The sequence below is a fragment of the Polyodon spathula genome, chromosome 19 (assembly GCF_017654505.1).
Source record: "Polyodon spathula isolate WHYD16114869_AA chromosome 19, ASM1765450v1, whole genome shotgun sequence".
NCBI lineage: Eukaryota > Metazoa > Chordata > Actinopteri > Acipenseriformes > Polyodontidae > Polyodon > Polyodon spathula.
In genome coordinates, this window is record NC_054552.1 from 26,839,275 (window position 1) to 26,865,003 (window position 25,729).

A 25,729-nucleotide genomic window follows, 5' to 3' on the forward strand; every position below is an offset into this window, starting at 1 on the left:
TTCTCTTCCAGCAATTGTTAGACACAAGTCTGTGCCAAAACAAGTAAGGGACGAACAATATTATTTCTGTATTGGCTTTCATAATTTACATTAAAAGAAAAAGCAATGGAGCTTATTAAAAAGTATACAAGCTTTACAAAACATATTGGGATTGGGATGTTACAGTTTTATAAATGCATAATTAAGCTTTTTTGTTTAAACAGCAGCAGTAACATACAAGGTTACAATAAAGCAGCCTGAGGTGGAATGAGCTGTGATTTCACACTGGGGGTAGTCCTGGATAAATGAATCACAAACGGAAGAACTAATACACATGTTCTAAACTGAACAATTTCTAGTTTATAATTCTGTTGCAATTGCCAGAGCAGCTCATTAAGTCCATATAGCGTGTTGTGGTAATCTACTTATTATTAGCATGTCGTTTTTGGTAGATACACGTTCTGGCAATTGTTACCTGGAATTCCAGCCACGTGGAGACGGGTCTGATGTTCTGTCCTGTTCTAATGAGATCGGTGTTGGCGTTTCAAAGGCTTCTTGTTGCTGTTCGTTGGGTCAAGCTTGGGGCAATCCTTGTGAGCAGTGCCCGCCCATTAATTCTTGTAAGTCTGTCACATTTCTATATTTCATTTTAATACATGTGTTATATCTAGAATCTAAATATGCTGTGAGTACACCATATAACACGGGATTCAACATTCCTTACAGCTCATTATAAAATATTATGTCCGGGTGGAGAAGGCTTCAGACCCAACCCCATTACAGTCATTCTTGAAGGTAACTTTTTTGTATAAAGTTCATATCTGGTTCTCATTACAGGATGTCCCAGAAAAAATAAAACTGAAACATGTTTGCTAAAAACATATATGTTAGTACGTACTTAATGCACTGTTGGTACTGTAGATAGACACCACTTCCCCTATGCCATATGTCAAACTGATGAGTGTTTATTGTTAAACATTTGTATAGGTCAAGTAGAAAAGGGCCACTGTTCTTTTTTCAGGGATGCCGAGTATATTGATCATTGCTGATCCTTCTGCTTCACTTATAAATGAGTTTAGCAAGCTATACAGGCAGTCTAACTATATCTTGTTTAGATGTAGCTGGAAATGTCAATAATTGATTCCTCAATAACGCAGCATGCTGTAATGTATTTATATAAGACATAAATCTAACACATGTTCTCTGTGGCAGATATCAATGAGTGTCTGGAGTTACCGGGGCTTTGCCAAGGAGGAAATTGCATCAACACGTTTGGAAGCTTCCAATGTGAATGTCCCCCTGGCTTTTACCTAAATGTAGAAACACGAGTCTGCGATGGTATGAATCTTAATTTACTAGCTGCCAGCTGTAGGCATCCTTGGGTTTTTATTTAGGTTTTTGTTTGTGATTATCAAGGAAATTGGAAATACATACCTAGACTGCATTTTGCATATTTGCACTCTATTTTTGCAAATGTACATGGCCTAGTGCCACATAGTTGACATCATATGAGGATTAAATCAGAAAGACAGAAGAGTTTTCTGTTTTGTGTTCGGTAATCTTCCCAAGTGTGCTGGAAACATGCTTCCAGTGATGTCATTTACACACGCCTGTTTCAAAGCAAACAAACATCAAAAGCACTTTCAGGGGGGGAAAAAATATGAATTTGGCATTTAATATTGCATTTATTATGTCGACATAATCCTGCCACGTACTGTAGATTAAAGTAACAGTATTGCATTAAGACAAGCATGTACACATTTGATCACATTTTACTGCTGCAGGGGCAATTCACTGCAGGACTCAGATGACTTACTATCTACACTGTTTGCCAAGACGTGACCTTTTTAATAATTATGTAATGGTATAAACTTGTCTTCCCCTATTTTACAGATGTTAACGAATGTGAAACGCCTGGTATCTGTGGTCCAGGAACATGTTACAATACAGTCGGAAACTATACCTGTATTTGCCCTCCAGACTACATGCAGGTCAATGGTGGAAACAATTGTATGGGTAAGATTTTCACCCAGTCTTTATCGCTCACTCACAGAAGCGCTCATTCGGTTGTCAAGAAACTTGGTTTGGACATTCCTTACCACAGTCTTTTGATGGCTTACATCTAGGTCATGGGGAGCTATTTTAAAATGGTGTTGCCTAATATAAACTATCCAGAACTGCTTACATGCTTTTATGTTATGTAAGATATGTACCATATCTATGAATTTAAAAAGCTGAAAAGCAATACATAAGAAAAAGCACTTAAGAAAAAGCATTTTTAATAATTTCTTAAATGTTTGTGGTTTGGTAAACTGAGCCCTCATAATAGATTTTCTTTTCGAAACCTCAGATATGAGAAGGAGTCTGTGCTACAGGAATTTTCATTCTGACAATGGGACTTGCGATGGTGAGCTGCCATTCAATATGACCAAGAAGATGTGCTGCTGCTCCTATAATATTGGACGTGCCTGGAACAAGCCCTGTGAACAGTGCCCTATACCGAGCACCAGTAAGTATACAGCCACTATTAAAAATATAGAAATGCCAATATAAAAAAGTGATACATTATAGAGCTGAATAAAGCTGCCCTAAAAATATTTGTCTATGAAACAAGCATAGAACCTGTTTTATTGAGCTATAAACACTGTTACCTACACTTGTTATAGCTATCGCCTCTAGAAGTTTATTCAAAAAGGTTTCTGGTTATGACTCTGACACTATAGCTTAATGGGCTAATAAACATACGGTATAGGATTTTGCTGTCTGATTGGTTAGAAAACATGCATAATCCAATATCGATTCAATTGATTCTCAGATGAGTTTGAGATCCTCTGTGGAAGCCAGAGACCTGGATTTGTAATTGACATCTATACAGGGCAGCCAGTTGGTAAGATCTTTACTGTTTTACAGGACATAAAAAAACAGACATATACAAGAATTGGGAAGACCTACTCCAGGCTGAAAATGCTTTTAATAGAAGGATTCTAATCTTTCCAGTGTAGCTGTAAATTGAATGGTTAATATTAGATAAACATGTAAGCAATTATATTTTTAACATGTTTGTTTAAATGTACACGTTTGCTTGTAAGTAAAACAAGTTGCATTCATTATTTATTTTAAGTCAACTTCACTAATTAACATTCTTACAGTAGTTTCTTGCAATTTCTTTCAGTTATGCATAAGCAGATTATGTTATACATACTGGAGATGTAGGTTACATGCTGGCTACGGTGTATGATACTGTCCGCTGCAATGCATTTGTGATATCTTTGTGTGTGTTACTGATGTATCTTGTTTAAATGACAATCGCTTGGGTCTGACTCGGTTCAGATCATTAAAAGTTCCTTACTGTTTAACAGACATTGACGAATGCAGGGATATCCCCGGAGTATGTGAGAACGGAGTGTGCATCAACATGATTGGCAGCTTCAGGTGTGAATGTCCGGTGGGCTTTGTGTACAACGACAAATTACTGATCTGCGAAGGTACGACTTGTTCTTGTGAAATGACAATGCCCTTTGTGTGTCTGTTAAAATAATTCACCTACCGCCAATACTTCATTGTAATCGCTATATTTGTTGTTGTTTGTGTTTTTTTTTTTTTTTTTTTTTAATAATACATGGTTCCATTGTGGTCGAAAAAACGTTTCATTTTAACTCATGTCTTGTATTAAAGTTAGAATTGTAAATACTATCATATCTATTTATTGATTTATTTCAGATATTGATGAATGTCAGAATGGACCAGTTTGTCAACAGAATGCAGACTGTCTGAACACGGCAGGCAGCTATCGCTGTGAATGTAAACCAGGCTACAGGTTCACTTCTACTGGGCAGTGTATTGGTGTGTTCAGTAATGCAGCTTTTCTATACCCCAGTTACCCACCCTAGATATTTCACTTTGTCTGTTAATGTATTTTGAAAGATATGGGAGAAAAAATCATGGAATATATCTTTTATGCATGCTACAGTTAGGTCTAGTAATGGTAACAAACATAATGCTTGCAGTGTTTCCCATTTATACACTGATAAACAGAAAAGAAGAATCTACTACAGTATATTACACTTTGAAGTGTATTATTTTGAAGGCAAGCTACTGTCGGTTACTTACACTATGTTTATTAAAGCTCTGGTAAGGTTTTAAGGGGCACCAGGAGGAAAGGTGTAAATGTTGTTAAAGAACAAAGGCACATTACAAAATAAACACTCCACTTGACTGATTACGTACAGGGTTAACAAGCCTGTTGTTTTAATCTTCTTATCAAAACTACACCACACGTACAGACAGGAAAATTTTATAATATGGACCACAAGATTTCATTTTAATATTAGATATGCTTTTCTTCCTGTTTTTTCTTTGTTGCATATAAAAATAGAAAAAAAATGCAGCAAACGGATATAATTGCTGTATGAGTGGAGCTGGCTGATAAATGTTTAGAGCCATTCTTATATTTTCCACACCGTTTGCAAAATCAGAAACAACATTGTGTTAATGATGCAGTTGAATAAAACTGCAGTGTTTTAAAGAGTACCTTCTTCAGCAATGATACAAGTTGAATCTAAACAATAACAAGAATCAGTAAATGAAGATAATGCTGATGTTTCACACTTACTTAATACCAAGTTGCTCTTTAATCTTATTTTAGAGTATTCAAGTTGTGTGTTCTGTTTTCCTCCTGCAGATCGCAATGAGTGTCTGGAATTGCCCAATGCATGCAGTCATGGGCAGTGTATTGACATTGTTGGAAGCTTCCGTTGCATCTGCAATAATGGATTTAAAGCAACTGCAGATCAAACTATGTGTATAGGTAGGCAATAAAACTATTTTATTTTATGACCATTCATGGCCATATAGTAGAGAATGTTCTAAGGAATGGTAGCAGAAGAAGTTTATATATATATATATATATATAACTTTTAAAACATTTTAATCTGTAATTAATATGAAGAAAATAACTGACATTGTGTGTGTTTCAGATGTTGATGAATGCGAACGGCAACCGTGTGGCAATGGGACATGTAAAAATACCGTTGGCTCATACAACTGCCTGTGTTATCCTGGATTTGATCTTTCTCACAACAATGACTGCATAGGTAAGTTGCATCACAGTTCAGATTAATGATGACGTAACATACTTGTTCAAGCAGAGTCGACGGTGAAAGGCAACATGTAACATGTCATTGTCTATCCATGGGAACAGGCTACTGAGTGTCCGTGCCATTTGTTTTTCAGATGTGGACGAGTGTTCAACCATTAGGGGGCTCTGCCGGCACGGCAACTGTATAAACACTGTGGGCTCATTCGTGTGTGTGTGCCAGGATGGCTACGAACTCACTGCTGATGGCAGGAGCTGTGTTGGTAAGTGCTAAAGGGCTGTTATGAGTAATAACGAAAACAGAAAACCTCTTAATAGCAGAGTTATTGGTAGTTCATTGTGTTCATTGTGGTAGTTCATTGTGTTTGGACTGAAAATATTTGTTAGTTCAATTGTAGAAACAGAAGATAATTTAGTTAAAAAATGCTTTATTTGTAAAGATAGTTGATGGTTGATTAATATATATATCTGATGTAAAAAAGGTGTTTTGCAGATCTTTATGTTCTTGTGCTACAAAAACGTTTTCACTGATTCAACACAAATATGTGAACCACAAAAATATGGCTCATTTTGGATCGCTGAGACTTTAAGTCAATTTGAAGTCATGTTTTTGTATCAATTTTAATATCAGATATTAATGAGTGTGTGGTGAATCCTGGTACTTGCGGTCCTGGAACCTGTCAGAATTTGGACGGGACCTACAGATGTATCTGCCCACCTGGATACTACTTGACAGAGGAGAGATGTGAAGGTATACACTCTACTTTTTTTCTCCTGTTGGGGACAGGGATGGATTTACTCTCTTATTTCTGTACAGTATGTCACACTTTGCAAAGATTTGGTTTCCTATCTTAAGTAACATAATATTTAATAACAAACATTTCAGGTCTCAGTTTCCTATATGAAAGATGCACTGTCTGCACTGTTGTGATTGGGAGTGTTGCAATGTTTGTATCCAAAATGTACAGTGTCCAATTTTAAAGTTAGAGAATCCACTATACTTGTCAAGCAAGAGTGCAGTAAAATAGTCTCCCATTACACTGGTTTGTCTTACCTAACAAGCTCATTTCATTCTTGAAGATATTGACGAATGTGCACAGAGTCCGGATATCTGTGTATTTGGCACGTGCTCAAATACTCAAGGCAGTTTTATATGCAAGTGCCCAGAAGGCTTCCAATTGTCATCAACTGGGAGAAGATGTAATGGTGAGTCCTGTGCTTATTTTTCTGATATTAAATTATTGCTATACCTGGATCAGTATTTACAATTGAGAGGCAATTCTTAAATTAATATTGTGCCAACATAGAATACTATAACCCAAGTAAACTGCGCTTTATCGATATAGCATGCAACCCATTTATAGCACACATACATCTGTGTAATTGTCTGTATTATAAAATGGTCAGCTGCATAATGTCATTTTTAATTGTATTTGTTTGCAATTCTTCTACAGATATAAGAGTAAACTTCTGCTTTACCAAGTTTGAGAATGGGAAGTGTTTTGCTGCCAAAGCCAGGAACACCACAAAGTCAGCGTGTTGCTGTAGTGCCATGCCAGGGGAGGGCTGGGGCAGCCCCTGTGAAATCTGCCCTAAACAGAATGAATGTGAGTTAAAACGAACAAATAAACAGCCACTACCATCATCTAACTATAGCAAGTGTGTTTTGCTCTCAAAGCAAACAAGATTTAAAAAAGAGCAAGGATTTGAAATATGAAATGCGCCTTAACGGTGCGCTTTAACAGTGTGCTTTGTTTTTCATTGTAGCGGCGTTCGCTCTGCTCTGCCCAGGAGGGTATGGCCACGATGTTGACAGTGGGGACTCCAGAGTTGGTAGGCATTAACCCTTCCAGTCCAGAATTATTTTTGTCGTGATGAAGAATATGAAACTAAATTATATAATTAAAAAAGGCGCTCCTGTATTGAGTATACATTAGAACAGGGCAAATGTATTTTTTCTTTTTTATTTACATATGCACGTGTGGTTCCAACATGATTTCTGATGACATCTTTTAACATATGGCGCTAAGATAATAATAATCTTTATATAGCGCCTTTCATAGTGGACCACCATCACAAAGCGCTTTACATGATACAAGACTAGGGTGTGTGAACAATGCATCAGCTGCAGAATCACTTACAAGAACGCCTTACCCAAAAGACAGAACACAAGGAGGTTAAGTGAATTTTTCAGGGTCACACAATGAATCAGTGACTGAGCTGGGATTTGAACCACATACCTCCTGGTTAGAGGCCAGTATCTTTACCCAGTTGACCACTCAGACTATCCTGATAAAATAAGACTCAGGATTGAAAGGGTTCATTTCAGTGCATTTCAGAATGTTGCGTTATTAAAATACCCTCCCCTTGTTTTCATTGTTATTTTTCTTCAATTCTTTTTATTTCATTTTATTTAAAAACCCTTTTTTTTTTTTTTTTTAATCCAGATTTGGACGAGTGCTCGTCAGACCCAGGTATCTGTAAAAACGGCCAGTGCATTAATACAGACGGCTCCTTCCGGTGTGAATGTCCATTTGGATTTAGTCTGGATTACAGTGGAATAAATTGTGAAGGTGAGGGTTCTCTAGAAAATACTCCTCTTTGAAAGCTTGCCAATAGGTGTCATATGGCATTTTAAAAACAGATCTGCAAGTAACTAAAGCTCAAGAGAAATATCTGTATTATTTCACAAGGGGTTTCAAAGGTTGTTTGTGTTTTCTTTTTGCACCAGATACTGACGAGTGTTCTGTGGGTAATCCTTGTGGCAACGGAACATGCACAAATGTGGTTGGAGCTTTCGAATGCGCGTGTGAGGAGGGCTTTGAGCCTGGACCCATGATGTCCTGTGAAGGTACAAACCTGCTTGAATCTCTTGTCAAAATAAAGCAAGCTTTACAGCATGTCTCATATAAATGTTTAGTTTACTTTGTTTGCAACCTCGAAGATTAGCTGAGGAGACACAACCACCAAATAGGCTTGCTACTACTGCAACTTGCATCAGTGACTTTTTCATGTTGGTGTTTTTTCATTTATCTGGATGACATTTTACAATACTTATGTAGCTAATATTTTCAATATCAGTTTATACAATATGTACTTGTAAATAACGCTCCAGATAGGGTTTTGGTTCTAACTTACCCTCTAATTTTAACACTGAGAGAGTACAATTTATTTTCAGGGGGTAAAATGCAACATTACCTTGAAGTCATGAGTAATCGCAATAAATATTGTACCATCTTTAATGGTAATGGGGTAGGCATTAAAAAAGAGCCATTTCAACTGCAATGTTACTTTGAACTATTGTATAACCACGCGTGCATTCTACTCGGTTCTTTATCAGCACAGTGCAACGTTTTTCGAGGTATCACACTGACTTTAAATGAATTACGTTAACATTAAATTCTTTCAGTGAACATGTTAAAACTTAAATATTAACCTATACAGATAAATCGAATAAGGAAATGCATTCATAAGTTATATAACAATTTGTTTAATATTATAGGCACCTTTCTTTAGCTGTTGTCCTTGACAATGGTTCCAGTTGGATTTGTAGCTGGACTGGGATGTTTACACATCAACCTGTGTAGTTTCAAATTGTTTTTATTCTTACTGTGATTGGCTGCAAAGAGAACAGGGCTAGCCAGAGATTGGATAATGTTGTTGGGTTGGTTTTCTTGTGTACAGTACCTAGTAACTGAGGACATTGTATTCTGGGAGATGTAGTTCTTAGTGGAAGTTTTAGGGGAGGCAGACAAGCTGTGCAGCATACTTGCAATGCGTATTTTTACACATTACATTTAAAATTAGTGCACATTATTGATCTTTTAATGTGTAAAAACGGCAGATACACAGCTTATCTGGACCGCTGCATGTAAGTGATTCACATCTAACTTGTACCAAATATGTTTTGTGGTGGTATTAACAATAACTATTGATTTATTTTCATGCAGATGTGAACGAATGTGCTCAGAATCATCTGCTCTGTGCTTTTCGCTGTGTGAACATTGTTGGCTCATATGAGTGCAGATGTCCTGCGGGCTATGTTCTCAGAGAAGATAAAAGAATGTGCAAAGGTGAGGATATAAAAAAAGAATAATGCTAATCCTGCACTGGTAAAGGTGAATTCAGTGATTGCTATGCCACGGCTGTTTTTAACACCCCTAGTATAGAACTGGAAGAATTATACTTTACATTAACTGTGGTGTGGTCTGAAAATATGTGCCTTACATTTGTCAATATCCCAAACAAGTTTAATCTCATTAAGTAGGTATCTCATTCAGCATCAATGTCCATTCCATATAAATACTGCAATATATGTTTTCTCTCTAAGACCAAAACGAGTGTGAAGATGGAATTGATGACTGTGAGTCCAAAGGAATGCTCTGCAAGAACCTGATAGGACTCTACATGTGTATCTGCCCACCTGGGTATGTGCGCAGGCCCAATGGAGACGGCTGCATTGGTGAGTATGAATTTGGCTTTTAAAAGTGTGCAGAAGGATGTTTATTACCATGAATAGTAAATAATTATCAACATGAATTTTGATTACTGCAAACTACTGCATTCGTGAAATGTCTGTTAAATTAGTAGAAAGTCTCACAAGATTTTAGTAACCAGCCAGATGCAAACAGATACCTACAGGTATGAGACCAGAAAAAAAGCTGTTGTCTTTGTTTAATATTAACTATAGCCTTTATTTTAGTAGTGGAAAGCATGTCAAGAAATCTTTGGCCCTACAAAAAAGTGTAAGGAGTCATCAATGGAGAAAATAATGAAATGGAAAATAAAAAAAAAACACAGGGGGTTATATTCATAAAACCTAGTGTGGGCTTTTGCCATATTTTAGTTTTGGGTGTGGGGCACTAAAAATAAAGCAAGTTACTGAAATAGTTTTAAGTAAGGAGTAATAAAAACAAACAAGATTACTACAATGTTGTCATGTTTAAAACAGTTTGCGCTGAAAAGGTGTTTTAATAAATCACAGGGGTCTCATTAGGTTTTCTTGTTTCTCTTTGTCTGACTGTATCTCTCGTTTTTGGACAGATAAGAATGAATGTACAGCCAAACCGGGCATCTGTGAGAACGGCCGCTGCATTAACACAGTTGGCAGCTACAGGTGCTCATGCCATGAAGGGTTTAGTGCCAGCTCCTCTGAGACTGAATGCATTGGTAAGGCCTACGGATTGACATAGTAAAATGTGTACATGTGATTCATGCTATAGAACTCCAGTATATGAAAAGAAATGTATTGTCTTTATACAAAGTAAAATAATAATAACCTGGAAAGACTCAAAATATCAGTAAAACTATTTGTAAATTATATGCTAGTTAAAGATTGTTTGAAGTCACATTAGGACAGGGTCAAAATGGTGTTTTTAAGAATAAAGTCAACTGCTGAAAACACCTTTCTAGAAAAAAAAAAAAATAGGATATAAGAAGATACTATATTTGAAGAGAGAATTGCATGTTTTTTTCATGTTCTTTTCAGACAACCGGCAAGGGTTTTGCTTCACTGAGGTCCTGCAGAGTCTCTGCCAGATGACGTCTAGCAGCCGAAACGCCGTCACCAAGTCTGAGTGCTGCTGTGACGGGGGCCGTGGCTGGGGTCCGAACTGCGAGATCTGCCCCTTGCCTGGCACCGGACAGTTCAAAAAGATGTGCCCACTTGGGCCCGGGTACACTACCGATGGGAATGGTAGGGCATCCATAAGTATAAAACACTCTGAAACTAGTTGAATTCTTCTGAAAAACGGTTTGACTATATCACTGTCTTCCTAAGGTGTAAAGAAGCACTGAGGATAACTATACATATGCTATGTTTGGTGTTATGATATATTTAAAGAGTACACTGGAAATGCTCCAAGTCACCTTACATCTCTACATCCTTATTGCCTTGGAACATAAAATGGCCTCTTTATGATACCTTTAAATACAGACTATGACCAGGATCATGTAAATTGGAATTGTTTTATTTTGTATTGTTGTTTCTATGATTGTTTGAAGTTTTTTTGTCCTGTTTGAATGGTTTTTTGCCATTGATTTTATAGTGTTATTTCTTCTGTTACCAGGATCGCTTTGAAATCCTATGACTATCTCAAGGGTTCTGTCCTAGTTAAATACATAAAAAAAAATAAAAAAATAAATAAATCCGTAACTATAAAACACTCGATAGTGCTAAATTTGGAAATGCTAAAAGAAACGAAATAAACACGAGCGTTTCAATGTTTCGAGGAACAGGAAGACATTGAAAATGACTTTTAGGTTTTTAGGTTTAGGTAAGCCCCACCTCTAGGGGGTCCGGTTGAAAGGAAGATGAGGGTACTCTGTACAGTTGTGAATATTTAAATTACTGTTAAATGCAGTGCTGTGATGAGAGCAAAATGAAGTCAATCATGAAGTGAGCTGCATGGTAACACAACTTCATTACCAGTTCAGTATTGGAAAGCAACTGAACGTGAATTTGCCAGATTGCACCCAAGTGTGTTTCCTGTTACTTAATCCTTGAATTATAACATTTTCATGCAGACAGCATTTCAAATTAAGGAAGAAAACACTGTTGATTTTGATTTGTTGCATAATCTAAAAACTGCTGTGTTTTGGGGTTTTTTGTGTGTGTGTGTGTTTTTTCCAGACATTGATGAATGCCGTGTCATAGGAGGTCTTTGTCAAAATGGACAGTGCATAAATAACATGGGATCCTATAGCTGCTTGTGCAAATCTGGATATACTACAGATTTAACAGGGACTGGCTGTGTGGGTAAGTGCCTCTATTCATTTAGAATGCCAGCAGAAATAATGAATATTCTCTGCAGCCTTGTTACAATCTCCAGGGTTCAGACCAGGCTATTATATAGAAATCCACCCAGCTTGGCTCAAAATGCAGCTCTTTTTTTGCACTTGGCTTAGTTATTAATGGGTACTGACAATACTGTGCAATGTGTACTGGACCATATATAGAAAATGGGATACAATTTTAGTCCTCAGAATATGTGCACGTGTTCTCAGCACTTTCTAACATTGACAATGTTTCAGTGCCTATTTAGTCCTCAATTGAAGGGTCTGGTTAGAAGGCTGCTCATCTCTAGGCAATCAGTCCTTCTCATCAATGTTATTATCTTTCTCATTAATGTCATATCCTTCTCATCATTGTTGTATCCTTCTCATCAATGTTGCATCCTTCTGATCAATGTTTTATCCTTCTCATCATTGTTGTATCCTTCTCATCAATGTTACATCTTTCTCATCAATGTTGTATCCTTCTCATCAATGTTGTATCCTTTTCATCAATGTTGTATCCTTTTGATCAATGTTTTATCCTTCTCATCATTGCTGTATCCTTCTCATCAATGTTACATCTTTCTCATCAATGTTAGTATCTTTCTCATTAATGTTGCATCCTTCTGATCAATGTTGTATCCTTCTGATCAATGTTGTATCCTTCTCATCATTGCTGCATCCTTCTCATCATTGTTGTATCCTTCTCATCAATTTTTTATCCTTCTCATCATTGCTGCATCCTTCTCATCAATGTTGTATCCTTCATCAATGTTACATCTTTCTCATCAATGTTGTATCCTTTTCATCAATGTTGTATCCTTTTGATCAATGTTTTATCCTTCTCATCATTGCTGTATCCTTCTCATCAATGTTACATCTTTCTCATCAATGTTGTGTCCTTCTCATTAATGTTGCATCCTTCTGATCAATGTTGTATCCTTCTGATCAATGTTGCATCCTTCTCATCATTGTTGTATCCTTCTCATCAATGTTTTATCCTTCTAATCATTGCTGTATCCTTCTCATCAATGTTACATCTTTCTCATCAATGTTGTATCCTTCTCATCAATGTTTTATCCTTCTCATCAATGTTGTATCCTTCTCATCAATGTTGGATCCTTCTCATCAATGATGTATCCTTCTCATCATTGATCATTGTTGCATCCTTCTCATCAATGTTGGATCCTTCTCATCAATGATGTATCCCTCTCATCATTGATCATTGTTGTATCCTTCTCATCATTGATCATTGTTGCATCCTTCTCATCAATGTTGGATCCTTCTCATCAATGATGTATCCTTCTCATCATTGATCATTGTTGTATCCTTCTCATCATTGATCATTGTTGCATCCTTCTCATCAATGTTGGATCCTTCTCATCAATGATGTATCCTTCTCATCATTGATCATTGTTGTATCCTTCTCATCATTGATCATTGTTGCATCCTTCTCATCAATGTTGATCCTTCTCATTGTTGTATCCTTCTCATCAATGTTGTATCCTTCTCATCATTGATCATTGTTGCATCCTTCTCATCAATGTTGGATCCTTCTCATCAATGATGTATCCTTCTCATCAATGTTGGATCCTTCTCATCAATGATGTATCCTTCTCATCATTGATCATTGTTGCATCCTTCTCATCAATGTTGGATCCTTCTCATCAATGATGTATCCTTCTCATCATTGATCATTGTTGTATCCTTCTCATCATTGATCATTGTTGCATCCTTCTCATCAATGTTGACGCAACTCCAATTAAGGTCCTGGAGGGTGTGAACAAGAGGATCTAGCACAATATTACCCAAGCAACATTCAGCTACCAGTTAGCATAATGTATTTGTAAAAGAAATCCATTAGAATCATGAATAATTGTTCATTAAAGGTTAAAGACTATAGCTACAAAACTGTAACCTTCATGTGTATCTGGCTAATGGGCACCATCTTAAATTCACCATTGTATTTAAAAAACAGGCTAACATTGTTTATCACCAATAGTGTACATCTAGTTCTGTTAATGCATCCCAGGGGCACAATAATCTCCCCCAGCTCGAGACAAATTTCAGGGCAGGAGTCAGTTACTAATACACCTGGAGTAATGGGGCTGGCATCTTTAACTGGTTAAATACTGGGCCAGTTGCCTGCTAGATGAAAATTACAGCCCAAAAAAAAAAAAAAATAATATGCCGAGAGCATCTGTTTAATCTATTGCACTGTAGAGAATTGCATCTTAATGCTGTATATGTGCCTGCCAATTGTATATACTTGTCCTTTTGTATCCAATATTTAGTCAGTCTGGTTATTGAAAGCTGGCACAATTAGCACATTAGAGGGGCTGTAGTGTTCCAGTATAATCATATGGAAATGTTCTCTTCCACGCAAGTATTTTTTCAGACAGCTTGCTCTAAACAGGGGATCCTTTTGTGGTTATATGTGTGGGTTTTTTTTTTTAAATACAGGTTTAATACAGATTTGAAGAATTATGAAATCTATATTGGATTACATGCACTCTAAATCATGAGCTGTATTCACTGTTTATGTACCCTTGCTGACAAAACAACGTTTGACCAAATTGCAGATCTTGACGAATGCGTTCAAGCGCCGAAGCCTTGCAATTTCATCTGCAAAAACATTGAAGGGAGCTACCTGTGCTCCTGTCCAAGAGGCTACATCCTCCAAGAAGATGGAAAGAGTTGCAGAGGTAACTGACTGCCTTTTTAAACAAGCAATTAGGTGAAGCGAGTGTGGTTTGCACACAAAGCCTGTTCCATCCAGCATAAACCTTTGATTTTAACATTATAGACACAGTTGAGCTGGCTTAGCTTTTGAACTGGCTTTGCCAGTCTGGTTAATACTAAAGATGCACACTGCTGTCAGAGGTCCCTTTCTAGACAGCTTAAGTTGACCTAAATTTCAAGGTTTACATTTGGCAGCAGGGTTGCTGGGCTATTTGCCTGATATCCTGCTCTTCAGAAAGCATGCAGTACTTCAGTGGCTACACTTGGCATTCACTTTATTTTTCCTTTGGCCAGATACTTGTTTATTGCACAAAGGTTATACCTTTATGTGTCTGATAAGAGAAAAAAAAATTGAATTTCCTTCAGGGAAGTAATTTGTGTGACTTTTCAGCACAGCAACTTACTGGTGACCAATAACAAGGGCATTGCAAAACACTTGGTGGTTCCCCCCTTGAGGTTCATTAAACGTAAAAAATGGAACTATAAGAAACCAAGAAGTTGATTTAATCAACGTATAACCTGCTTGCCAAAACTGAATTTTGCAGAGCATTTTACAGTGCTGGGAAATCTGCCTCAATGGTGTCAATCACCCCTGGATTGCCAGTAGAAATAAGTGCTTAATGCAATCCAGGGGCATTCCCAGTGCTCTAAAATCCAGCTGCCCCTGTTGGGTTTAAGTTTATCAAATTAAATAAGATAAGTGTTTTAGCTGTATTTGGTACACTAATTGTGAATTGTGGTTTTTTTTGTAGATCTTGATGAGTGCTCAACCAAACAGCACAATTGTCAGTTCCTGTGTGTCAACACAATTGGGGGGTTCACTTGTAAATGCCCACCTGGGTTTACGCAACATCACACAGCATGCATCGGTAAGAACAATACCAATTCAGATAGTACATCTGGCTGGGTCAGGCATGCTGATGTACTGTAACCTAACCCATATGGCACCCTTGGGCTCTACCATTGGTAATTTGCACATATCAGTTACAGAAATCCAAGGATTGCCTTCATATGTTTCCAGCTGGGTCTGCATGGGAATCCAACACCCAATACTTGTTATTCTCGGGATCTTTATCAGGGTGTCACTTTGGGATACTGTTAAGTGAAAGCAAGCATAATGCTTCACTTCTATGCTGTGATGATCACCATATGTTTAATAGCAGGCTATAGCAGGCTATTCTGCCTGCAAGAATCACTGTAGAGTGAGTTCAAACAGAGGACATTGAGGGAAAATCCTAAAACACTGTTATATTAAAACTTGTTTTAACAGCAACCATGCATTCCTGGCTCCTGTAAACTTTTAAGATAAGGGAAAACGATTCAAGCTGAGCATTTGCACAACATGCTGCAGTGGCACTAATTTTATCAACGGGGACTCTTGTTATAGAAATTAGCTGGCCTCATTTGTAGTTATAGCAACCTTGTTATGGATCTGTCTGTTGCCATGGATACACAGAGCAGTGCCAAGTTGTGCTACAGCTCCCATAACCTAACTGTAAAGACTTGAGATTAGGAAAAAAAAAAAAAAAAGACTGGGCTTTTAATAGTGAGATGTAAGCAGAAATCTGGTCATATTAAGTATGAAGAAGGCTTTGTAGTGTGTGCATGCTTTTTTTAATTGAATTTTAACTTCAAATAACTCTCTACGTATCCTGCTTGTTTATTCCCTAGACAGCCTGGAAGTTTATACCAGTTGAGAGTGGGCATGTAGAATGTGCAGCCAGCAGGATTACAACCAGTTGTTAGCTGCTGCTTATCTGTGTGGTTCATGCATGCTACTGCAATGGAAGCATTTTCCTAAGCCTTTTACTTTCAGATCTTTCAAAGTGTAACACAGTCATTTATTTAAAAGGAAAACCATTGCGTGTTTCATTTCAGGTCATTTAAGTACCATTAGTTTTTTTTTTTTTTTTTTTTTTTCATTTTGTAACTTTTATTTCCTGAAAATCCCAGTAAGGGACTCTACACCTTTAGTATATTTATGATTAAATGTGTTCTGCTTTGAACTGACTAGTTATAGTAGGGTTATAAGAAAAATTTGTTGAAAATGGGCACACTGTCAAGAATCATATTTGATACTAAAAAACAGGTAAATGCATGAGGCAATATGCAAACCTGAGAAAATGAAGATACATTCTGTATAGCTTGCTTGAAAGAAGCCTTTTATCAGCACAAAAATGTGATTTAGTCTCCACTGAATTTAACGCAGGATTTCACTGTGTAACACAATTTTTGTTCCTGGGTAGTAAGTGTTATTTCCTAATTGCTTATGCCTCAAAAGTATAGAAAATGGCTATTATTCCCCACAAACTTTGCTTTTGTGACCAGGACAGTGATATTTTGAAATTTACCTATTTCCAATGAGAAGACGTTTTTTTCGTTCACATAAAGTCAGAAAAAAACAACATATGAATTCAAATTAACATGTATTTATACTAAAGTAATACAAAAATGACTACAAAAGATTTAGAAGTGAGTAGTTTTTCGGGATTTACGATTATACTGTAAATCACTTTCACGAATCAGCCCCCAAATGTAGTCTCCCATCATGTTCTCGTTATACTGTCTTTGGTAGCGGCGTTCAAAGTCCAGTATATCCTGTTGGAAGCGCTCGCCTTGCTTCTCCGAGTACGCTCCCATGTTCTCTTTGAATTTATCAAGATGAGCATCAAGGATATGGACTTTGAGGGACATCCTACAGCCCATTGTGCCGTAGTTCTTCACCAGAGTCTCAACCAGCTCCACATAGTTTTCGGCCTTGTGATTGCCCAGGAAGCCCCGAACCACTGCGACAAAGCTGTTCCAAGCCGCTTTCTCCTTACTAGTGATCTTCTTGGGGAATTCATTGTACTCCAGGATCTTCTTTATCTGTGGTCCGACGAAGACACCGGCTTTGACCTTTGCCTCAGACAGCTTAGGGAAGAAGTCTTGAAGGTACTTGAAGGCTGCCGACTCCTTATCTAGAGCTGTGACAAATTGTTTCATTAGGCCCAATTTGATGTGCAGTAGTGGCATCAGCACCTTCCGGGGGTCCACCAGTGGCTCCCACTTGACGTTTTTCCTCCCCACAGAGAACTTGGTCCACTGTGGCTAGTCCCACCTGTGGTAGTGCGCCTTGGTGTCCCTGCTGTCCCAAAGGTAGCATGGAAACTTGGTAAAACCGCCTTCAGGAATGCTACCATTGCAGCCTCTTGATGCCATCTCAGAAAAATGCAGATATGTATCCACTTAGGCAGCTGGAACTAAACTGAACTGGTGGGCTTAAGGCCCCTGTATTTATACTACTATTTATATTACTGGAAAGTTCTAGAAAGTTCTAGAAGTTACTCAAAGTTTACTCAGCACTGAATCTATCTGGAATGTTCTGGAAAATAGAAAATAGAAAATATTTCAAAATATCACTGTCCTGGTCACAAAGCAAAGTTTGTGGGGAATAATAGCCATTTTCTATACTTTTGAGGCATAAGCAATTAGGAAATAACACTTACTACCCAGGAACCAAAAAAAAAAAAAAATTGTTACACGGTGTTATTTAATTGGGGGAAATGTCTCTTGAGTCTGATTTTCAGATGTTCAAACAGTAAAATATATAGACTCCCAGATTAAATGTTTGTGTCAGGTTGCAGTGTGAATATGTCCGCAGTTGAGCTGTACTGCACAGACATTTGGAAAATGCATTTGCAACCTTTTAGGTAAGAGTGCCAAATTCAAAGCAGGAAAACACCAAAATCAGTAACCTGATCAGAGTCTTTACTTATAACCTACCTCAGCTGAATCATTTAAAACAAATGGACTACCGTACAATAAGTCATGCTTTTTAAAAATGTTATATAATGTTTATATGTTCATGTTTGTTTCTTTGTTTGTATGTATGTAAGTACAGTACGATTTGTTATTAATATACTTAGTATTGAAGCTTATTGAGTTTAACACACTCTCATAATAGGAGGCACACACTTATAATATATGATTATTTTTGTGGATATTTGTATTTATCTAGATAACAATGAATGCATGTTGGAGGCTGGATTGTGTGGAGCAAAGGGAATCTGCCAGAATACTCCAGGAAGCTTCAGTTGTGAATGCCAGCGTGGATATCTGCTGGACCAAAATGGACAGAACTGTGAAGGTATGGAATGCTGCGGTGTGTTTTATTTGGAAAGATGCATCATCTATTCCCCCACTAGGGGGGGATAAAGTCTCCCCACCCCTTTTTGCTTTGGACAAGAGTAGGATGTGTTACTTAATGGTCCAGTGTTTTAAACCTCAAGAAGCAGGATTTGATATCAACCTGTACTGCACCAGCACATATTTTTCTGCCATTGTTCCAAAGAGCTGCAGGCCTAATGGATGTCCATTATGTTTGCTGAATAATGACAGCTATTGATATCTTCTGCTGCAAACTGGGTATTGGACGGTATGGGTGATAAGATACTTCACAAGTCAATCTGTTTAGCAAAATGAATACTGTATAATAAGAAGGTTGCCATGCTTGTCCATATTTAGTTATGCTTTGTATTGTTTGCCAGTGCTTTAGCTTGCTTTCATTATACTTCAATACACTTTCTATACATTCATCCTGGTCTTTTTTCTATTTGGGGCGCATCCAGTTGATTGGCTTTGCTGACTTGCTGCTCTAATTGTAGTAGAGTGGTTCAATAAAGCTGAATAAAAAAGGTGCTCCAGGCAGGTTCCACAAATAATTGTCAATATTGTTTAAAAATCATAAAATAGAGAATTTGTTTTCCTAGGGTGTTATTGCCATCAGGTCAGACTGGAATCTTTCAGCGTACTACTTGTTGGTCAAAAAAAAAAAAAAGAACAGCTGACTCCAGCTAACACCACAAGGGAATAGGCCTAATCCTGCTGGTCTAATTACATCTTCTGCCAAAATCACCCACATGACAGCTGAAACTTTGTAACCAATGTGAACTTTATTGCTCGCAATAAATGTTCAGCAGGGCATTGGCCAAAGACTTGCAGCGCTGGACATTTTTAACAGCACTCTTCATTACAAAATTACTGTGTTGTAAGTTTGGGTGTCTTTTATAAAGGACTGCAAGTTAAATGTTTTGTATTTTTAGGATTTTGTTGGTTTAGTGGGTGTGTGTTTTTTTAGGAAGCAATGATCTTGTAAAGATACACAATTTTAATGCCCTCTTGACAGTTTTATGTGGTATTAAGTATCGGGGAATGATGGTTCATGGACTGCAGTACACATAAACCAAAAGAATAACATAATAAAAAAAAAAAATTCAGTTGGAAGGAACCAGAAGTTGGTAATAACTGAGAAAATGTTTATTTCAGCCTATTTCAGTGCAATGTTTTTGGCATTCGTTTTTTAACCATATCTCCTGCCTTTTCTGGTAACCATGGCTTCTCTTTTAGATATGGACGAGTGTGACGGGAACCATCGATGCCAGCATGGTTGTCAGAATATGATTGGAGGGTACCGGTGCAGCTGCCCTCAAGGGTATCTTCAGCATTACCAGTGGAACCAGTGTGTGGGCAAGTAACTTTTTCTCAGTAGAACCATCTAGTGGAAGTATTTGAGGATAGCAGTTATGCTGCTATAAAATATAAGGTAGAAACTAATACATTCTTCAGAATAATTTCATGAAATACGCTGGTCAGATTTGGTCAATACATGCTGTTCCAGGATCTAAAATAAAAAAATAAATAAACTTTCACCTTTCATGGTTGTAGCTGAGCTTCATCTTAGGAATGCATGGAGACATGCAAATGCTGTTCTGATTCAGAGGTTGAGCAGGCTTTATTGTTCCCAGGTTCAGGCTATTTAACAGGGGGGTAAATATATCCAAAAAAAGCCCAGACACCTATAACATGCATATTATTAGAGCTGTGACCAAAGCTTTGTTAATATTCAGTGACTGTTAAAAATAACAATGAGTTGATGGATTTGGACTGATAAACTCTGGAACGTGCATTAACAGAATATAAAACTGCTTTAACTCCCAGCCCTTCTTAGTAAGAGGGGAAGATTCTGCTTTTAATTGCACTAACCTTTACTAAAACTTCTGACATTTTATACAGTCCTCGACAGGCAGTCTAGACATATTCATTCCTGGTCTTAATCCATTTTGTAAGCATGGGAACAGAAAGACTGCATTGTGAGAGGCTGTCAAAAGTGTGACCTTACTTGTAACATGAAGAGACTTCATTTTCCCCCCTTTTGTTTGAAGTTTTACACTCAGCCTGTGCTGACACTTAACACATGAATCAAAGAGATGTTCCCCATAGAGTATTCCAGTACAGTACATAACAAACCAAAACAAGACTTCAAAGAGAAGGTGTCTAGAGAATAGATGCTTGATATACATTCAAAGTGTATTAAAAGTGTTTTGGGATTGCTATCTGTTTTTACAACAGTGTGCCAAAAATCAATTAATTATCTTAGTCACAAACTGTAGAATATGAATATGAATGTAAAATAAATCGACTATTACCTTCTAGAGCAGCTGGGTTTCTTTATAACTTTACAAAAGTTTGATTATCTTATTGTCAATAGAAGCGATCTTCAAACTCACTGCTTCATGTATAAGGTTTATGTACACTTTAGAATTACAAATACACATTACCGTTAAATGTCAGTGTATGTCCCAGGAAATCTCCCAGCAGTCTCTGAAACCCGTTCCAATCCCTGTGTCTCCTATGAATTCCTGGTGTGCTCCTCTAAGTCATATGTTGTAAATGAGCTATCCCTGTTCATAACAATTTGTAATCAATTACTAAATTAATAGATTCAGGATTCTCTCAGGTAGTGACTCACTATCTAAAACAATGCACACCGTGTAGGTGGAACAAGGTACTGTGAATGTGTTGACTGAGGTTCTTAGGGTCTTTATGTTCCGTGCACAGGATGACATCTGTACACAGGATAAGTTGCACTGGAAATCTTGACCAACCCATAACTGATAGTTTACAAAACATTTGTTGCCCACAGATGAAAACGAATGCCTCAGCTCCCAGGTTTGTGGAGGAGCCTCTTGCCACAATACCCTCGGAAGCTTCCGGTGTATCTGCCCCACAGGATTCCAGTTTGAACAGTTCCGAGGAGCATGCCATGACGTCAATGAGTGTGCTTCCTCTCAGAGTCCCTGCAGCTATGGATGCTCCAACACTGACGGTGGTTACCTCTGTGCCTGTCCAACCGGCTACTACAGAGTGGGACAAGGGTAAGGCTTTTCACATCTCATTAGCACTGGAAAACTATAGGGTGTCCATTAGAACTGCCCTAAAGGCCTTTAAAATGTATTGCATTGAAGATATCAACACTGAGTTATGTGTGAATTTGAATCAGAGCTATCTGTACATATTTTTAGGCACTGTGTATCTGGAGTCGGAATTGGAAATGGAGACCAAGCACTGGCAGTAGAAGGAGTGGGAGGAGACACAGATGACAACTCACTTTCACCAGAAGCTTGCTATGAATGCAAGATTAATGGCTATCCCAAGAAGGGCAGGAAACGCAGAAGCACCAATGGAACAGAAGCTGAACCTCAGAATGACTCGCAGGTAAATGCCCTGGGATTTTCTTTGCGATGTTACATTGGGATTGGGTTCCAACCTAGCCACCATAAGGTCACCCTATTCAAAAAGCTTAACTTGAGGTTGTTTTTTTTTGGTTGGTTTTTTTTAATTTTTTTTGGTCAAACTGTGTTTTTATGAATAAAATAAGAATGAAGAATTGTATCTTGAAGAATATCAATTATTCATACAAACACAATTTGAAAATAAACCTTTCAAGCTTTGGGAATTGGGGCCTGACATAACAAAAACAAAACCTCAATATAATGTGATAAATACATTAATAATGGAGTCAAACAAATGTTTTGTTCAGAAAATATCTGGGTATCCCAGAATAGGATGTCCATTTCCTGTGAAAACAGAACATCTGAGTGGCGTGTTTTTTCTTAATTTTAGCCCAGAATGTTTTTCTGCAGTAGTGACTGTCAATTTCAAGTATCACACTAAGAGGAGATGAGATACCTTTTATTGGACTAATTAATAATTAATCACAAGCTTTCAAGACCTCAGAGTTCTCTTCTGCAGCTGAAAGTAGGAAGTTTACATTTAACAAGTTTTTTTTGTTAAAGTTCTGATGCAACCTTTGAATATAAACATCAATCTCTCTTTCCTACTTTCACCTGAAGAGACCTTTGAGGTCTTGAAAGCTTGTGAATTATTATTATTTAGTTAGTCCAATAAAAGGTATCATATCTCCTTCTCTTTGTCTGTCATCTCTGGACTAATACGGCTACCATTTCATCTATCAACAAGTATCACACTGAACGTCAAGGTATTTAGTAAGTGAGTTGTCTAAGTGGGGTAAAAGACAAAAGGCAACATGTTAAGTGTGCAGACATGTTAAGTAGAATCTACTTTCTATTTACAGGATGAAAATGAGAGCATCAGCCTTGCCAGTGTGGACATTGATGAACCTCTAGTCTTCAGCTTGAACATCACTGACCTGGACAAAAAAGACCACATCCTGGAGCTGGTGCCAGCGCTCACCGCACTGACTAACCACGTCCGATACTTGATTGATTTCGGAAACGAGGATGGCTTTTTCAAAATCAACCAAAAAGAAGGAATAAGCTATCTTCACCTGACCAAGAAGAAACCCATACCTGGAGCCTATTCGTTACAAATCAGCAGCATCCCGCTGTATAAAAAGAAGGAGCTTGATCATCTGGAGGATAAACATGACAAAGACTACCTCACTGGTGAGCTCGGTGACATCCTTAAAATGAAAATCCACATTATTCTTCATTAACTTAGCAATTGAAGAACAATCTGACATTGCTTATGCCAAAGAAAAGGCTGAACTGTTGCTGTTGATTCCCAAGCAGATTCTACATATCATGGATACAATCTCTTATTACTTTGAAGTATGAGCAAGCACTGCTACATGTTGAAAAAAAAAATAAAAAATTTAAATATATGTAAGGTACGGCATGCAAACCCTAGCCAAAATCAATCACTTTCTCAGGCTTTGTATAAATAAAGCTCAGCCTCTTTAAGAAGATGCAGGTGTTGTGTTGTATAATGATATGTTGAATCTTAAAACACTTTACTGGGACTTATTATTTCTAAGCACCAATGCTGAGGCATTTCATCAGTTCAGAAGTATACGATTTTGCTCTGCCTTGAAGGATTTTTTTCTATCTGTAACTTTGCTTCTCCGATTTTCCGACTCACTACTGCTAGAGCAGCAATTTATTATATTAACTGGTGCTAGTCACGTTGACATCCTAAATTTATGAATGCACTGTAATATTTTACAAACTGGTAGCCGGAATGCAATTACTATTCAGTCTAAATATTTCAATTACTTTGCAGACCAACCAAAGTTGTCTCAGTTATACCTATAATACATGTAAATTAAGTGTGTCTATACTGTAATCATGCTACTTTTTTAATCATGGAAGCATTTGTAAACTAGATTTTTAGTTTTTTGAAAACCCTATATGTTAGGGTTTTGTAATGGTGCTTGTAATGACCAACCTCTTCTTGTACTTGTATACACCATCCTGATGATGCAAAATATGTGACTTCCTTACAAATTATGCACTGAGGCCAGCATAGGGCCACAAAGGTTCTCAGTCAGGTGACAATCAATGCTGTCAACAAGGTGACATTAAAGACAACATCTGCACAGTACACATCAATGAGGGTTTAGTGTCAGTGACATCACAATAAAATCATGTTTTGGTTTAACAGGTTGATCTGTTCACTTCAGTTTTTTTGTTCAGTTTTTTGTTCAGCATAAAAGTATTTGAAGAAGGTGTATTGCAAGTGTCACGTGCGGCAGATCAACAGTGTGCCATTCTCGAACATAACACTGTCTTAGGGATGAATCTTCCTTGAGTTAATCATTTTAGCAAAAAAAAAAAAAAAAAAAACTGTTAAACAAAAGTGTTTCACACCTGAATTAATCAAGGGGCATATTGTAATTTTTAAAGAGAAAGTAAATTGTACCATAGACCAATAAATAGTCACTTTGAAACGTGTCAAGTGTACTGCAAAAAATATCTACACTATAGCAGAGCTTGGTAATGTTGTTTTACAGCCTGCTACTGCCATGTAGAAGTAGGTTTAATCCCATTTGTCTCACAGAACAAAACAATGGCACGCAGGTTTGAAAAAATAGACGTAAACAAACTACACAGAAAGTTAAACTCTAGAAAAGTACAGAAAACAAATCACAGGAAATGATGCTTTTACTATAAAATTAAAAGATCAATGAGGACTGGTTCAACAGGTCATACTTTGTTATGATGGTGGTTGTACTTTCCATACAGATAATTTAACAGGTTGGTTATTTTCAATCTATCATACTGCACTTTACATTTAGTTGTTCAAGGTATTTAAAATGTTAATATCAGGCGTACTTGATTACCAGGCACCCATGACGTTCCTATAAAGACAAATAATTGTGTCAGTAAGCCTGCTCTTCACATGTAAGCAGTGAGGCTGGCCTAAATATCTGTGCTAGTTATTAGCAGCCCCAGCCAAAGACAGCAAGGTTGTTGTTCTAATACACATGGCTTCAATTTGAAAGTCTTTTGTCTGTATGAGGTTTGGCATTGAGTAAATATGCTGTTCTTTTTTGGAATGCCGTGTGATACCAAGTCACAGTGTGTTCTTAAAGCTGTAAATTCAGCTTACAAACCAGTGGTTGACATCGGCTATTTCACCAAATAATCTGCATATGCTTGTATTACACCACTCATTTTAAATGTACAGTGTACAATGATGTACATTAGGTCCATATTTAACTTGAGAAAAGAGTCCTACTATAACTAAACTAGAAACATTGAAGTAGTTCCTTGTTATAAAATAATACAGGAACATTTACAGGATTCATTTAATGGTTTTGAGTGGAATTGTCTTTCCTGTACTGCTATAGCATTTGGTTTTGTTTTGCAGATTATAAACTATTTTTAAAATCTTTTTTAATCTTTTTTTTTTTTTTTTTTTTAAAGAAACATGAAGGTACCTGTTTTTGGTTTAATCTAATACATTATACACCAATGACTCCACTTTCCGCAAAATTTGTGGCCAAAAACTTTATCAGAACTTTATCTGACCAAATATTTTTTATAGGTATCACTT

General features: G+C 37.2%; 1 protein-coding gene across 2 annotated transcripts in view; it reads left to right on the plus strand.

Annotated features, from left to right (window-relative positions):
• Positions 1-24,331, plus strand: part of LOC121294500 (fibrillin-1-like) — a 76,131-nt gene extending 51,800 nt beyond the window's left edge. For both annotated transcript variants that reach the window (XM_041218273.1, XM_041218272.1), the window contains exons 38-66: positions 432-599; positions 706-774; positions 1,192-1,317; positions 1,873-1,995; positions 2,330-2,488; positions 2,795-2,866; positions 3,339-3,464; positions 3,700-3,822; positions 4,661-4,786; positions 4,956-5,072; positions 5,212-5,337; positions 5,706-5,825; positions 6,155-6,280; positions 6,529-6,681; positions 6,842-6,907; positions 7,522-7,647; positions 7,806-7,925; positions 9,025-9,147; positions 9,405-9,536; positions 10,118-10,243; positions 10,563-10,769; positions 11,706-11,831; positions 14,431-14,553; positions 15,343-15,459; positions 18,591-18,719; positions 19,979-20,098; positions 21,555-21,786; positions 21,934-22,126; positions 23,007-24,331. In XM_041218273.1, the coding sequence (XP_041074207.1) occupies positions 432-599; positions 706-774; positions 1,192-1,317; positions 1,873-1,995; positions 2,330-2,488; positions 2,795-2,866; positions 3,339-3,464; positions 3,700-3,822; positions 4,661-4,786; positions 4,956-5,072; positions 5,212-5,337; positions 5,706-5,825; positions 6,155-6,280; positions 6,529-6,681; positions 6,842-6,907; positions 7,522-7,647; positions 7,806-7,925; positions 9,025-9,147; positions 9,405-9,536; positions 10,118-10,243; positions 10,563-10,769; positions 11,706-11,831; positions 14,431-14,553; positions 15,343-15,459; positions 18,591-18,719; positions 19,979-20,098; positions 21,555-21,786; positions 21,934-22,126; positions 23,007-23,387 (4,055 nt within the window). In that variant the 3' untranslated portion in view covers positions 23,388-24,331. The remainder of the gene's footprint in view (positions 1-431; positions 600-705; positions 775-1,191; positions 1,318-1,872; positions 1,996-2,329; positions 2,489-2,794; positions 2,867-3,338; positions 3,465-3,699; positions 3,823-4,660; positions 4,787-4,955; positions 5,073-5,211; positions 5,338-5,705; positions 5,826-6,154; positions 6,281-6,528; positions 6,682-6,841; positions 6,908-7,521; positions 7,648-7,805; positions 7,926-9,024; positions 9,148-9,404; positions 9,537-10,117; positions 10,244-10,562; positions 10,770-11,705; positions 11,832-14,430; positions 14,554-15,342; positions 15,460-18,590; positions 18,720-19,978; positions 20,099-21,554; positions 21,787-21,933; positions 22,127-23,006) is intronic.
• Positions 24,332-25,729: the final 1,398 nt, after the last annotated feature.